The 14,834-nt window shown below is 40.5% G+C and overlaps 1 protein-coding gene across 1 annotated transcript; it reads right to left on the minus strand.

Annotated features, from left to right (window-relative positions):
* Positions 1 to 309: 309 nt before the first annotated feature.
* Positions 310 to 14,176, minus strand: mboat2b (membrane bound O-acyltransferase domain containing 2b). The gene is made up of 13 exons (XM_028040687.1): positions 13,956 to 14,176; positions 8,996 to 9,141; positions 7,900 to 7,977; positions 6,034 to 6,129; positions 5,890 to 5,945; positions 5,757 to 5,811; positions 5,485 to 5,665; positions 4,391 to 4,583; positions 4,200 to 4,303; positions 4,046 to 4,110; positions 3,828 to 3,960; positions 3,480 to 3,631; positions 310 to 3,373 (listed from the first exon to the last, which is right to left on the minus strand). The coding sequence occupies exons 1-13, from the start codon at positions 14,043 to 14,045 to the stop codon at positions 3,205 to 3,207; spliced, it is 1,518 nt and encodes a 505-aa protein (XP_027896488.1). The 5' UTR covers positions 14,046 to 14,176; the 3' UTR covers positions 310 to 3,204.
* Positions 14,177 to 14,834: the final 658 nt, after the last annotated feature.

The following is a 14,834-nucleotide window of genomic DNA, read 5'->3' on the forward strand; positions in this document are numbered from 1 at the left end:
AGCTGTATGATAACAGGCCACGCCCCCGGTGTTGTATACAGGTGTAGGTTATACAGATAATCTTGACTCTGCCTTCTCCCAGCCATTTGCCTACATTACTAATACTCTCACCTATCTATCTTCTTCTATCTAATGATTTATTTGTAAATTCATCTGACTCTCCAGTTCAATTTAGTGTCAACATACAAAGTGATAATAAGTTTATGTTTGTGGTTGTAAGACATTAAGGGGCTATATATTTATATGATTTTATATGATCCCTCATTAATGTGCTGTGCAATGATGAAAATAACTGGAAGCTTGGACACATTAAGTGTAAAAAAAATCCAACATTTATTCACATAATTTACAAAATAAACCAAATAAAATAAACAGTCAAAACAAACATGTCAAAACTACAAAGATAGGTGGCTGGTTTTTAATCACTGTTTTACATAAACATGTTTGTTAGCAGTCACATCTTTTCAACCAGGTGTTATGGCAGAAACCTAAAACTAGGAATACAACTGTAGAACAAATACAAAAACAAAGATTGAGATTTTTCTGTGTTTTAGAAGAAAAGAGGCAAAGAAAACACTGATTTTTACTGATTGGCAGAACTGCTGACTGTTAATACTCAGAGTAGTTTGGACGGAAAAATGAGATTAAATTGTTTAGATAAACTAAAACCAGAAGTTTGATGGAAGAGAACATTTACAGCAACTTTATATAAATGTCTTGTTTGATTCCTGCTGTGCTCTAGTTGTCTTGAAAGTTTGAAGTTAGAAAACCAGCTAAATTTTGTCTTCAAAAGCCAAACTAACAACTATAACCAACTCAACTCAAGAACATTTAATGAGAGAACAGTTTATTACTGTTTATTTTTTATCAAATTTTAAGGTGAGGGAGTGCAGGACAAATATTAGTTGGTTTTTATTTGAACACAGTTTTAGCTAGCTCCCTTGATGTACAGTTAGCTAACAATTAGCAAGCTTGAAGCTCAAAAGTAAACACAAAGTAGCTATTCCAGCACAATTTTTCAGCTACACTCAGTGTTAAAATAAATTAAACAACAAAAATATTGGTGATTAAATTTACACATGGATCAGTTTGGTACATAACTCAAAATATGAGCAGCTATAACTAAATTAAACCACTAGCTAACATTAAAGCAAACAGTTCAATACTGATTTTTTAAATTGAACAAAACAATGAAGGTTAGGTAAACTTTCCTTAAGCTGTTTTATTTTATCTCCCAAAGAAAACATTGATGGAACATAGAAGAACCTATAAAAATCATGGCTACAGCTTTACTCACAGCCAACACTCATCTAAACTTAAACAAATGTAGAAACTGGGCATTCAGGAAGTGAAACATTGTTGTAGCCAAGATGGAAAAACTAATTTATTTAAAGCTACAAGCTTTTTATCGCTACTTCCAGTGTGAGATTATTGTAAATCAACTGCTATAATACTGTTTTATGTCACTTTTGTCTCATCAAACTTACTTTATGGTCAAATACTATTTCATTCCTCATATCTTCTGTTTTGCAGGTGGAAATTTATTCAGTTAGCAAAACCCACCTAGCTGTAGCATCTTTGTAGTTGGATTTAAAAGCACTGTGAAAACTGATATATTTTCTGCAATTCAAATTTAAAACTGAACCAATATGGAATATTTTCTGTTTTATCTTTAAAGGTCATATTCTCTCACATGATGGAGCCAGACAACCTAGAATCTCACCACAGTGCCAAATCCTTAGGTTTTATACAAAAATCTGACTGTATTGTTGTCAATAAAGATTTTTCTAATGTTATTCTAATTCAGTCAGGTTGTGATGAAAACAAAAAACAAAACAAAATCAAAATTTCTAAACTTTTCTTCAGCATTTTTGACCAATAAACATAGAAGGGTAACCTCCATATTGTGAGTGGCACGGTCTCCTTGATAATTATTAGAACTGTGTGTGCAAACTGAATGTTCAAAATAAAATCCTGAAATTTCATTCAGCAAAATTACAAATTAAATTGTTTTACACACAATGAAACACTTATTTAGTATTACTGGCAAAAATATCTGCAAATCAGAATAAGCTAAATCACTATGAAACACAAACGCACTTAGATCTACATTAATTTACCTCTTAAAACATAACAGACCACTTAATTATTTAGTTTTTGTCATAACAACAAAACTGTATCTATTTTGTTTCTCCAGAAATATATGTGCTGTTCAAAAGGGTCGCTGTAAAATCTTTCAAGTGTTTCAAAATGCCACTCACAATATGTCTTTTACAGAGCCGTAGTTTCTACTCTTTTATGTCTATCGTTTTATCCACAATAATTAGCTGCAAGACCAAGCAGCTTTTCCTCTCCAGTGTCTGAGCTAAATGACATAATGAGAGTCTGAATGATGTGACAAACTATAAGCTGTAAAGGAATAAAATATTACCATCCTGAGCTACAAGCCCAAAACCAACTGGAAAGGAAAATATGTAAAAAAAAAATCATCAAACTTTAAAGGAAAACCATTTTCTGCTCATTTCTGAAGGTTTTGTAAAGTTGTTTATCTTCTGCTTATCAAACCACATCTTTTTATGGAATGAAACACATCAGTAAGATTTAAACCAAAGTTACACATGTAAACACATCAAGACTTTTCTCTTTTTTTTTAGAACAAATAAGGTGACTGAGTGAACAAACATTGGCACTTTTTTCAAAACTAACTTCTGTAAAATATTTAATAGCTTTCCTTTAATCAGTCTGACTTTTATTCACACAACCCCTGTTGTCATCAAATTGTATATTCCAGCTTTTCACCTCTTTTTCTTTTCAAATCTTTTCATATCATCATATATTTCCTCCTTAATCCACAAGTTTCTGACAAGTAAGAAAAGGGAGTTGGTTTAAAATCATGGTAGTTCAGGCAGTTTGCACTGATCACACGCAGCTCTCCCATGTAAACTCACATTAGGTATTTATATTCTTAAACATGGCAGGTTTTTCTGAGTCTGTTTGCTGTCATTTCTGGCAGTCAAGATTCCTTTAAGAAAAAAAAAAAGAAACCCAGAGCCTGCTTTCACTTTTATCCCCCACTGAATCCAAATTAATCAGGTTTGGCCTTTTTTCTGTACCTAGTCCAGCAGGAGCATCACTGGGTCCGTCCGGCTTCACATCCTCCCACACAAGTCCATGGAAATTTACAAGATGCTTTTGGCCCTGGCCTCAGGAGGCTTTCTCTTTGTGACTGTGGGTATCTGCAGCCTCCAGGGGCTTCAGGCCTGCATCCTGGGAGCAGCTTTTCTGCTGCTCTTTGAGGCGCAAATGTCTGGGTTTGACCGGCAGCGCTACAGCCAAGAGGATGCACATGATGTGGAGGCTGAAGTACCACGATCTGCAGGAAGGAAGAAATAAGGAACATGAACCTCAATTCCATGCAAATCTGATTGTCAAAGTACAAAATTAAATGTACAACCTGAAAAAAGAAAGAGATGGCTGACCTGTAAAACTTTAGGGACGGGCCCACAGACAGCAGGACAAAAGGCACCACCGTGTAGCAGATGGCGATCTGAGTGGCTGCCCACGTGATGACATCATAGAACAGTTTGTGGGCCGCAGAATGCAGGAAGTGGGGCCGAACTTTGTGTCTCACCTGAGAGGACAGAAGACGGACAGGTGAGGACTAAAGACGGACAGGTGAGGACGGACCATTACTCAGCCGCAGGACTGATAGAGTATTAATAACAAAGTACAATGATGTAATAATATTAGCCTGCCCATCCATCCATCCATCCATCCATCCATCCATCCATCCATCCATCCATCCATCCATCCATCCATCGTCTCACCGCTCTGGCCGCCAGAGTGACAACGATGCCGGTCAGGAAGGTTAGGTAGTATCCTGGATAGGCGCCGTGCCACATGGCGGACAGGATGAACGTGGCTGCTGTTGGGTGGTAGGGACATCGCTCGTAACAAACCCTGTTTTCCAACAGATAAAGACAATATGGTTACAGAAAAATGTGTCCTTTAACTGGCATAAACAGCCATGGATCTCCAGACAGACCTTTTGAGCCATTGCACCGTCTGAATGTTCCAGTTGTCAAGAAAAACTTTGAAACTAGTGGCAAGCTGGAAAACACAAAGTCTAATTAGTCCAGCTGCCAACCTATAATGTTCTAAAACATAATAAGGATATGTTCTCTCCTAACGATCCTGACCTCAATGTTGAGTATCCTCAGGTTGGAGATCAGGTCCCAGCGGGGTGCGCCATTACTGTCATAGCCGTTAAAACCAAAGCCGGCAGCATTGTTGATGGCATCAGCTGTTTGGTGAGACAGTCTCAGGTGAAATATGAGCAAACAGTCCAATAGAATAAAGAAGTTTGGGAAAGATGAACACAGTCACCCACCGAGTGTCCAGACAAAGTAATACTTGGGTCGTGTGGTTAGCATGGAGAGGTACAGGTAGACCACCTGGGCATAGAACGGCGTGTTGGCAATGAAGTCGTCCTCGATGTTTCGCTCCACTGGAAATACTTTACACACTGACAGGAAGACCAGCAGGCAGAAGAAGGAGGTGGCCACTTTACGAACCACCTCCATCTAAGGAGAGACACATTTGTTCTGGTCAAGTTTCTGCTTGTAGACAGGAAGATACTTTTGTCCCCATTTTCTCTCCAAGAAGGAACTTCCATCGCTTCCTCGTTGCTGATTGGAGCAGCAGTAAACCTTCAATGGCATGTTGAGCAGTAAATTTCTAACTGAATCTCTACATTATGGCCTTTTTGAGTTGTTTCACACATAAAACTCTAAATCAAGACATCATGAAATCAGGAAACAGCAATCATCGACTGTTCTCAAGCAAGACAATCTTTGTTGGATCTCTCTTCGTCAACATAATACAAGCAAAGCTATCCAACTGCCAAAGAACTAGCCGAGTGCAACAGGCTCTTGAGATTCTTTCACATCTGCAGAATAAGAACTGCTGCAAGACGCTGGCGGTGACAAAGATCTGCATCGTTAAGGATGTTATCCCAGCTGATAGTCTGGGAGACTCTATTTGATTGGGGACCAAAACTGCAACATTTGTTCCATTTTCCTCTGGTGCTGTTTTCTTTCACACTGCACTGGGTCAAACCAACCAAACCCTTTGAGCAACCCGTTTCTCCTCTCGCCTTTCGGGGTGCTGGACCGAGAACCACTGAAGGAAATGACACAAAAACCTCTGAAGAAGACACTGAGCGCAGCTGTGAGGTTTTAGCGGTTGGAGGATTTTTCTTTTGTCTTTGGGAAAAGACCACAAGCCATTTCTTCTGCTAGCACTACACTCCCTCATTTGTTTTCGTTGTGTTTACCCAGAAAGCCCTGCACTATAGTCCACTTGCTGCTTTTAGATTAGAGGTTTTAGGTAGAGAATAATCATTATCTTAATACTTTTTAAGCCATGTGATTGATTATGTCTGGTGGATGATTGCTATAGAGCCAAACCAGTAAGGTGACCTACGTTTGGCGATGGCTCGCCTTGACCCAGTCTGGTCTTGGACTTGTCGGCCTCTTGTTCTCGGTGGCGATGTGGTTTCCCCTCGATGAAGGCAATGTAGTCATTGTAAGAGCAGGTTGGACCGGCCAGAATCCCCATGAAGTTACAATTGTAGCTGAAATACTCGAGAAGGCTCGGCATTCGCCTAAAGAAACACACAAACACATAGGTGCTCAAACTTCCAGAGGGAAACTGCTTTAAACCCAATGTTAAATATTAAAAACAATGGAAAAAACCTTATGGCTAAAATCTTCTGTCCTGCGGTCAGATGTTCTTCCTTCCTAGCCATTCCTACCAAAACAAGAGAGACCTTTAACACCTGAGTCCCAGTCGTCCCAGTGTTGTACAACTACAGCAGAAGCAGCTCACCATCATGGATCTCAAAGGCCAGGCTTGTGATCTTCTGAGTTATCACCATCATGGGACTGGAAAAGGAAGCAAGACAGCAGATCAAACATCACTGATCATAACTCAAGGCTTTTTAACCAACATGACAAATAGGAGGAGTTTTACCCTGTGAAGTCAGCAGAGTACATGCCATAGTCAAAGACGTAGACTCGAGTGATCTGGCACAGACTCAGGTAGCTGAGAGCCACCACGAGGCAATACCTGCAACCAAAAGAGAGTCAAACCAACAACAGCTCACTGATCTCAGGTCAGTTAGTCTGTCTCCCTTAGAGAGACTTCAGAAAGACTTCCCCAACCTGCTTCTTTAGAGGTATGACCACAGTTTCAGCTCTTAAAACTAAATATGTAGTAACAATGTTGGGTCCAAAGACTTTAAAGGATGCATTGGGCTTCTTCTTTTCAAGTATCTCCAGAACATCTCCAGCCTGGATCATTGGAGTCATGACCCAAAGAAAGAGATCCTGGATGCAAACACCTGAAAATAGTTCCTAGGTAGAGTGATGAGGCTTGAATGTAAGGACACGGTAGAGTTAGAGTCAAGAGAGTGAAGGCACCCAGATACTCTGGCATATTCTGTGAGCCGTATGGACTCTGTATGAACAGATGAGATTTCACAGTAAATCTTGCAGATTGCCCACATTTCTTGTGACAAATTCCTGCATTTCTCGCAATCCAAAGTTTGGTGGGCTAATTGGGAACCCAGTTCTATTTCTGATTGACCAGGGCAGCCACTGCATATCCGTCAGTGCAGCACAGAGAGTGGCGATCACTCTATGCATCCTTTTGGCTGGTTGCGCCCACTTGCTGCCTTATTTTGGTATCGCACTATCTCCTGCTGAGGGTCTGCTATATGACACCAAGTGTCTGACACTCACTCATCGTTGCGTTCACTTGAGCACGTGTGGAGTACTCAAGTACTCACTGTACTCCTCCAAACTGGACTCAACTGATCAGGATACCTTCCAGATGGCTTGATCTGAGGGTTCTCTGGACATATTCCACAGAAAACCCTCCACACCCAGAACACACTGGAGGAAATCTGCACAACCTCTTTAGCTTGAAAACATCTTAAGATCTTTGAGGAGGAGGTGGATGGGATGGCCTGTACTTGTATGGCACTTCATCAAACCCAGAGGACTTAATTCACCCATTCATGAACACATTTACACACTGATGGCGGCAAGCTACCCGGCCTGGGTATATCTGACCCCTCAGACCACCAAGGCGGGTGAAGTGTCTTGACCTGGGACACAACAATGGAGACAGATGGAGCGCGGGATCATACCGGCATCCCACCAACTGCGGATTGAAGTCCTCCCACAGTCGACACCATTGGCCCAAGAAGAATGTTGGGGTTTTATTCCTGAACTGTTGACGATTGAAAGAAGGATACTGATTCCACCCATCTAGTTATCTTTGCCTCTTATTTAAGATGCGACTATTTTCTGAAACAAGTCCCCATGAAGGAATCCTTTTAGTGTCTTCTGGACTAGACAAAAGAGCTTTATAAGTACAGACCATTCACCATATGCCTCCGTCTGATATGGGGAAGCGGTGACTCTACTCTGGGCTCCTCCCTACGTTTGAGTCCAGCCTCCTGAAATCAGTTTGGCTCAGTACACGGCTAAAGCTCCTGTGTTGGAGCTTTAGCCGCTTGAATTCATTATCTTATTTATATTTTAGACTTCCTGATGTAAAACTGATACTTTTCAGTACTGAGTTTTAATCTTCAGTTTGTGTGAGTTCTGAATTAGTTGTATGACCATAACATAATCTACTTATTGGCAGTCTGCCTGGAAAAAGCATTCCACTATTTAATGTACACAAGGAGCAGGAAGTTGTTTTCTACGTGAACTGAGAAAACTGTGGAGTTTAATGGATCAAACAGATTAATTTCATGGCTGCTGCTTCCTCTGACAGTTTTAATGTCTCTATAACAATGCCATTATCTAAGGAGTCCATGATGCTCACTTGTGCATGTGCTCCACTCCGGTCAGGATCATGATGCCGTAGGTGAGTCCGCTCTGAAGCAGGAAGTGAAGCGCATACCTGAAAGAAAGAAGGAGCAGAGAGTCAAAGAAAAACTGATGGACCTTCTTTAAAGATGTGAACAATAACAATAAACAAACATTTAGCAATCATTGTGCCTGCTTTAGTATAAGTCCTATTTCAACCTGTCATTGATCACAGTGTGTCTGCTTCTGTTTTGGTAGCATCATGCTATGGGCTAACTGAAATAAGGTTGGAAATTTTCCTCAGTACTATGTTCTGTTCTTCACTTTGAGATCATTTTAGCGTTGAGACTCTGTGTTTTATCATGCAGGAAACCCAGAAAATCACCATCAAAGTGTTTCTGGATTGTTGGAAAAAGTTGATTCTGGAGGACATTTTGATCTCCATGGAAGAGTTGCTAGGATTGGAAAACTAAGTATTTAGTTGGCAAGCTAAACATTTAATTAGCTTTCAGCCAGCTAGCTTTGTCAAATATGTAGTTGACCAACAAACTATTTAGCTAGCTCAGAGCTAAATATTCAGATAATATGCAAATTCACTTGCATATTAGGCTGTAGGTCCATTGGTAAACGTCTGTACTGCCTTTAAAATGAATCATCTTTGTTTAAGCTGAAATGTTTGGAAAAAGAGGAAAAGAAACAATAAAGAAGTGATTTTCAAAGTTTATGTTTGACAGTCCACTTCTAGTTATTGGCAAGTAAATCTGAATATTACCTAATTAATTAGGTCAAATTAAATATTTAGCTATCTAACTAAATATTTTCGTTGGATAATTTGGTCAAATAACCAAATTATTGCTGTTAATGTTAGACTCAGTACAAACGGCACCCAAGGCTGGCCTCATGGCAGCTTGCAACGTTTCTTCTCCAAATGTCCCAAATAATCAGAATTTATCAGGAACATTAATTTCTTCTGCTAGCATTTTAGCCACTTTTCACCATTCTTCACCTCGAGGTGATCCAGAAATTAGTTTTTTCCACCGCAACATATTGATCAGTTTGGCAAAAACAAGCTAAAACTGGGAACCAGGAAGGTTTTGCAGCTGTCGCCTCACCAGCCGAAGCAGAACAGGGCGAAGTAGAGCCCCAGCACAGTTGCCACCACATGTCTAATGAAAGGACTGGTTTTACTGGGATGGAGGAAGAGACGGAACCAGAAGGCTGAGATCAGAGCACAGAGCTGACACACCACGAAGTTGACCTGCAGACGGAGCAGAGGGAGCAGAGGGAAAAGTGGCGTCAGAGTCAGGAAGGAGGAGGAGCTCACACACATCATCTCAGTTTCCCGTTAACACATCAGTGTCACTAGATTACATTAAAGTCTTGGAAAACCTTTTAAATGCAGCAGAGTCAAATTTATCTCCTGTTTCTCCAAACCAACAGGGAGAAATCCGACCTGCAAGACCTTCAGATTCGCCTCACTCCTTCACGTTAAAGAACCAGCAGAGCTGTGGTTGTTTTTTCTGCTGTTCTGAGTGAAGTTCTGGTCCTTCCTGTCCGTCCCAGCAGGAAGTCGACCGCAGCGGGTCAGACGAGGTTTGTTCAGCTGCTCAGATGGTTCCCATCAGCAGCAGCGTGACGAAGCCGGGTCAGGACAAGACGGCCCACATGGTGCGACACCTTTCAGTTCGCCCAACAGTGACAGATTTATCTCAACCATGAGAGGCGAACGAACTGATCTACCGTCAGAATCAGGAAGTAAACTTTATTCAAATCATCAGGTTTTACAGGCCAGAAACCAGAAATAAAAATACAAATGATAAAACAACAACCAGGTGGAATAAATGAGCCTTCTGCTGGAGTGGCCTAGTCAAAGTTTGGATTTTAGTCTGATGGAGATGCTATAACCTGGGTGTTTGTAGTAGGAAGCCCTCCAATGGATCTAAATGAAATCAATTCAGCAAAGCAGAGTGGGTCAGTATTGTGATGCTAAAGGCTAATTAGCAGATCTGATGACCTTGATGGTGGAACCAACAAATAAATCAGATAAAACAGACCGGAGCTCCAGAGTCAGATTTATTCACGCTTCCATCGAAGTGTGAGGAATTTTAAAACTTTGTGTTTTGATTAATGAGACTCGAGTCGGTTGGTTCCCGTCTGGATTTTTATTAGATGCGTCAACACGGGTCAGACTCGGTTTTACAGAGATTATTCTGAGGTGTCAGGAAGATTACATAGTGGGTCCATCGCCATGGCGCCCGTCATTATGAAGTAGGACGGGCTGGACACCATGCAGGAGAGAGAGTCTGTGTGTGAGTGTGTGTTGGTGTGTGTGTATCTGGGGAATGTAGCCCGGCGTCATCTGCTGAGTGACCTTCACTGCCACAGACATGAACATTTCTCTGCAGAGACGATCCAGTTCTGACAGCGCAGAGAAGTATTCACACCCCTCTACTCCATCCATCCATCCATCCATCATTTATCATTTCAGCCTCTTCTTCACCACAAACTGATCTAGAGACACCAACATCCTGAACTTCCCCAGACAGACATCGAATCCTGATCTCTGAGAACCGACATCTGGTGGAAGGTGGACTTACCAAAACCCAGCCTGTTTGGATTTAATACTCTGACTTTTCTGATCTATGCAGCCGTCATAAATCACCACCAAAACACACTAAATGCTCTGCTGTCACCAAATCTCACGGCCAACTGCAGGTCTGTGTTTCTGCTGATGACGAGCAGCATCTTCATCCCATGTAGTCTTGTATTTCCAGAGAGTGATCTCACTGAGCATCTGATCTGTCTGTAATCTGAGACCAAGTGTCATAAATAATAGAAAGTGTGTAAACTGAGCGATTACTCATCCGACACTAAACTCCGACCCGCAGCGGCTGGACTGAGACATTCGGTCTGGAGAAACGAAGATCATCTTTCCTTTTCTTTAGGAAGTTTAAACTGGGAGAAAAGATCCAGAAGTAGAAATGGAATCACAAAGTATTTCTGTTTGATGCTCTGAAGCAACATTCCAGGGCAGAACGATATCAGCAGTAGGCCTGTCGTAATGAGTAATAAATCAATAAATCAATTAATGACATAATAAATTAAAACAAGCTCAATAATTTCCATTCGCAAAGACTGGATGATAAAAGCTTTCAGTCTGGTGCTTTTGGCTCAGCTAAAGGACAGTCATGTTTACAGAGACGTCATCATTCATTTTATCTGTTGTTTCTGTTTCATTTATTTATTCTGGTTATTTAAAATGTCTTCCAGAGTTAAATGTTGATTAGAATTTAAGGTTTATTGATCTATGAGGATGAGTTCTTGCATTATTCTGCCATTATCATTAGATTAGTGGAAAATGGTCGAAAACAAAAAGTTTTATCACGACACTTTGTGATAATGAAAAAAGTGACGATAATAACTATTAAATACTTAATTTTTATGTGTGACTGAGTTACAGCAATGATATCCCCACAAACTATTGAAAAACATTTTTAATGTGCGTCTAAAAGAATCATGTAGTTATTTGTATCACTAAGCTGCACAATGTAAGTTTATTTCCATATTTTTCATATGTATTGTTGTTTTTTATTTAACAAACTGGATAAAATAGGAAAACTATGAATCCCAACAATAAGGAAAGTTTTAAACATCATTAATTGGAATTTATTCTGACGTCAATAAATCTAAATTTTAAATAAATCCCCATTTCTAGTTGTAAGAGACTGAAACCAGGAAAGACAAACTTCGGTTCATCTGATCAACCTGCAAACATTTTCATGAAACGTTTTTCCATTTTTCAGCCATTTTCTTCCCTGAATCAGATTTCGAACCGGTGAGACGGACAGATCTCGGTTCAGGACGCCATCTGGACGTTCGGGTCTCGGTATCACCAACCGGAGACCTTCTGACCTCCAGCAGCAGCACCAACCACCTGCATCCAGTCAGCTGGCTCTCAGCCAATCAGAGCGCAGCATTGTCTACCTGTTACACGCTGAGGTATCACCTGTTGGTCTGGAGGCTCAAAGCTCTTCAGGAAGTTTTTATCTTCTGTCAGCTGCAGGAATTAAAGTGTTGATGGTCGACGCAGCATTTCACAGCTTCAACAGAATATTAACCTTTGACCTTTAGCTTAGCTCGGTCAAACGCAACGTTGCCACATAGTTTATCTGCTAATTCATAAATGACTTTTTTTTTTTACATTTTATCACCATAACAACAGAAATATTTTGCTCTCCTATTGTTTGAATCAAACTAATTTATAATTTGAGACAAAAATAACCAATAATAATTTAATAACTTGAAGTCGAGTCTTTGGCATCATTTTTCAGGAAGTTTGACCTTCAGTGCTTTGATGAGTTCATTTCATTTAGACAAATTGGGAGATTTTTAAAATATAAATACTTGCTTGTGATCAGCCAGTGGAATCTGAATTTCTTTAGATTCGGGGTCGGGATGTGTTTGTGTTTTTGATTTATTGCAGATTTATTGATTTCATGCTGCCATGCAGGCCCTATTTGAGTGACTTTGTGATGAAGACGTATTTAAAACCGTCCCTAATTCATCAACTTTTATAAAACAAACAAACAGAATCCTAATCTACTTAAACATAATCCCAGAGCATGATACTCCCACTACCGTGGTTTTACTAATGTTACTGACTTGTTTTTGTCCCTAAAGGATCCAAAAGTTCAGATTTATTTCCCAAAGAGACATTCTCCAACGACAATCAGGAAGATTTTCGGCAGGTTTGAATGTTTTCCGTCAGAGGAGAATCCATGGAGACGACAGCAGATTATTGAGACCCAACACAGCCAGAAATTACTGCAGCTTTTCAGCGTTACAATAAGGCTCTTAGCAGCCTCTCTGATCGGTTTCTACATGCCGGTTCAGGATTTTTTCTCCATATTGTTCGTAAATCACATATAAAAAAATCAAAAGAAAACGCTATGTGGAAAGCTCAGATAGCTTAGATGCTAACTGCTAGTGGATGGTGTTTACAAAGCAGCCAATCCAGAAGCCATATTCATTTTCCTGGGTGCTGATTGGCCTGAAGAGCAGAAATAAGGAAGACTGTGGATGCTAGCTTCTGTGGCAGCGCTAAAGCTGTTTACACTGAGCGTACTGATGCATATCAAGGTATATTTACTGTTTGAACTGTAAAAATAAGCAGTTAGAGGCATTTTAGAGGAGGTCTCAACTATTTGTGGATTTTAGCTCTTTGAAACAGTTGTAATCCAAAATCCTCACAAATACCAGGCTGGTTAAACTGTTTTAAACCTTCTCCTGACTGGTACCTTGGATCTGATCCTTTGTAAACTCTCTACAAACGATAGCTTTACTAAATTATCCTACCAGGACATCTGAACTTTATTTATTGTTAATTATAATTCATATTAGGGTGTCTCAAACAAAATAGTGTGCAGCAGTTTGTTAATCCGTTAATATTTCTCTCCCTGTGCTTGTTTCAGCTGAAATCTGGATATTTTATGACACATTAAAGGTGGAAAATGTTGGAAAATTAGAGATTAACTGTAAATAGACCCCATATGTGAATGATATATCCCTGAATTTGGGAACCAGAGGAGAATATCTGAAGAAGTCAACACTAGTTCCTGTTGGTCTGGGCTCCAGAGTTGGGGGAATGATTGAATCACCTGATAACCGATTCTGTTATTGATGAACCCTTCATCCTGGTTGGACTCTAAGCTCCTCCTCAGCGTTTTATTTGGTATAAATGATCTGGATTTGCAGATGTTTGGGTGGTTGGAGCCTCTGCTGCAGACCAGGCTCATAGATTCCTGATTATTTCCACCACAAAGAGGCGCATCTTCTCCTCAGACCTGATCATCGTTACAAAACACATTCCCCTCCCACAGCTGGACTCTGAGAGGCCTCCGTCCAGCCAGGACTCATCGACCGCCTCGCCGCCCTGTTCAGGCATCTTTTGTTCGGCAGAGGCGCCTGTTGGAGACCCGATCCCCGCCTCGGAGCTGCGGCGCGGCGTCCGCCAGGCTCCGAGGCACGGCCCCCGGGAGGATGCATGGGGAAAGAGCCCGGTCCGGGTCCTACCTGGTCCAGCGGCAGGTTGGTCATCTCGCTGACCGGCTGCAGGAGGCTGGAGCCAGTGCAGGCCGTGGTTCGGGTGCTTTCGTCGGCCATGGCTCCGGCTGCGCTGCTTGGGGTTCCGGCTGCAGCAGCTCCGTGATCCACCGGGAGGCTGCTCTGTTAGTCTGCCTGAGCGTCGTCCTCTTCTTCCTGCTCCTCCTCCTCCTCCTCCTCCTCACCCTGTCTGTCTGCTCCCCCTCCTCCCTCGGAGCCCCTCTTTCTCCTCCCCCGTCACCCAGATCTTTACTTTCTCCTCCATCTGTATCCCTCAAACCTTCCCTTTTCTCTATAAACATATTCTACTATTTCTCCTGACTCAGTCACTGACATACCACAAATTACTGAGAAACAAAACATCAGCTTTTATTTATTTATTTGTTTGTTTGTTTGTTTGTTTGTATTAATTAAAATTGATGTATTTTTTATTTGAATAGTTTTTAATGTTTTTTAATGTTCTATTTTAATATTTTTCCGTATATTTCCATGTTATTATTTATAGTTTTTTAAGCACACCGAAAATTGCATATGAAACAAAATGTGTTTCTAAAATTGCAACCAAATTCTAATAATTGTAGAGAAAAAAGATAAAGAAACAAAGAATTGGAATGCAGTTTGTAAAACTATTTTTATGCCAAAAGAAACAAACAACTGAAGTGCAAACAATGTTTATTTATGCTATATTTTTATATGCCTTTAATTTTGTTTAACTTCTATTATTATTATTTTATGTTTATTTTCTATTCAATCACATCTACAGTTATTAGTACATTATAGTTAGTTTATAGAATAACCTTTATATTTGAATATGTTTGTGACGAAGCTGGTGTACATATTAATTAAACA

Source organism: Xiphophorus couchianus, chromosome 15 (genome assembly GCF_001444195.1).
Source record: "Xiphophorus couchianus chromosome 15, X_couchianus-1.0, whole genome shotgun sequence".
NCBI lineage: Eukaryota > Metazoa > Chordata > Actinopteri > Cyprinodontiformes > Poeciliidae > Xiphophorus > Xiphophorus couchianus.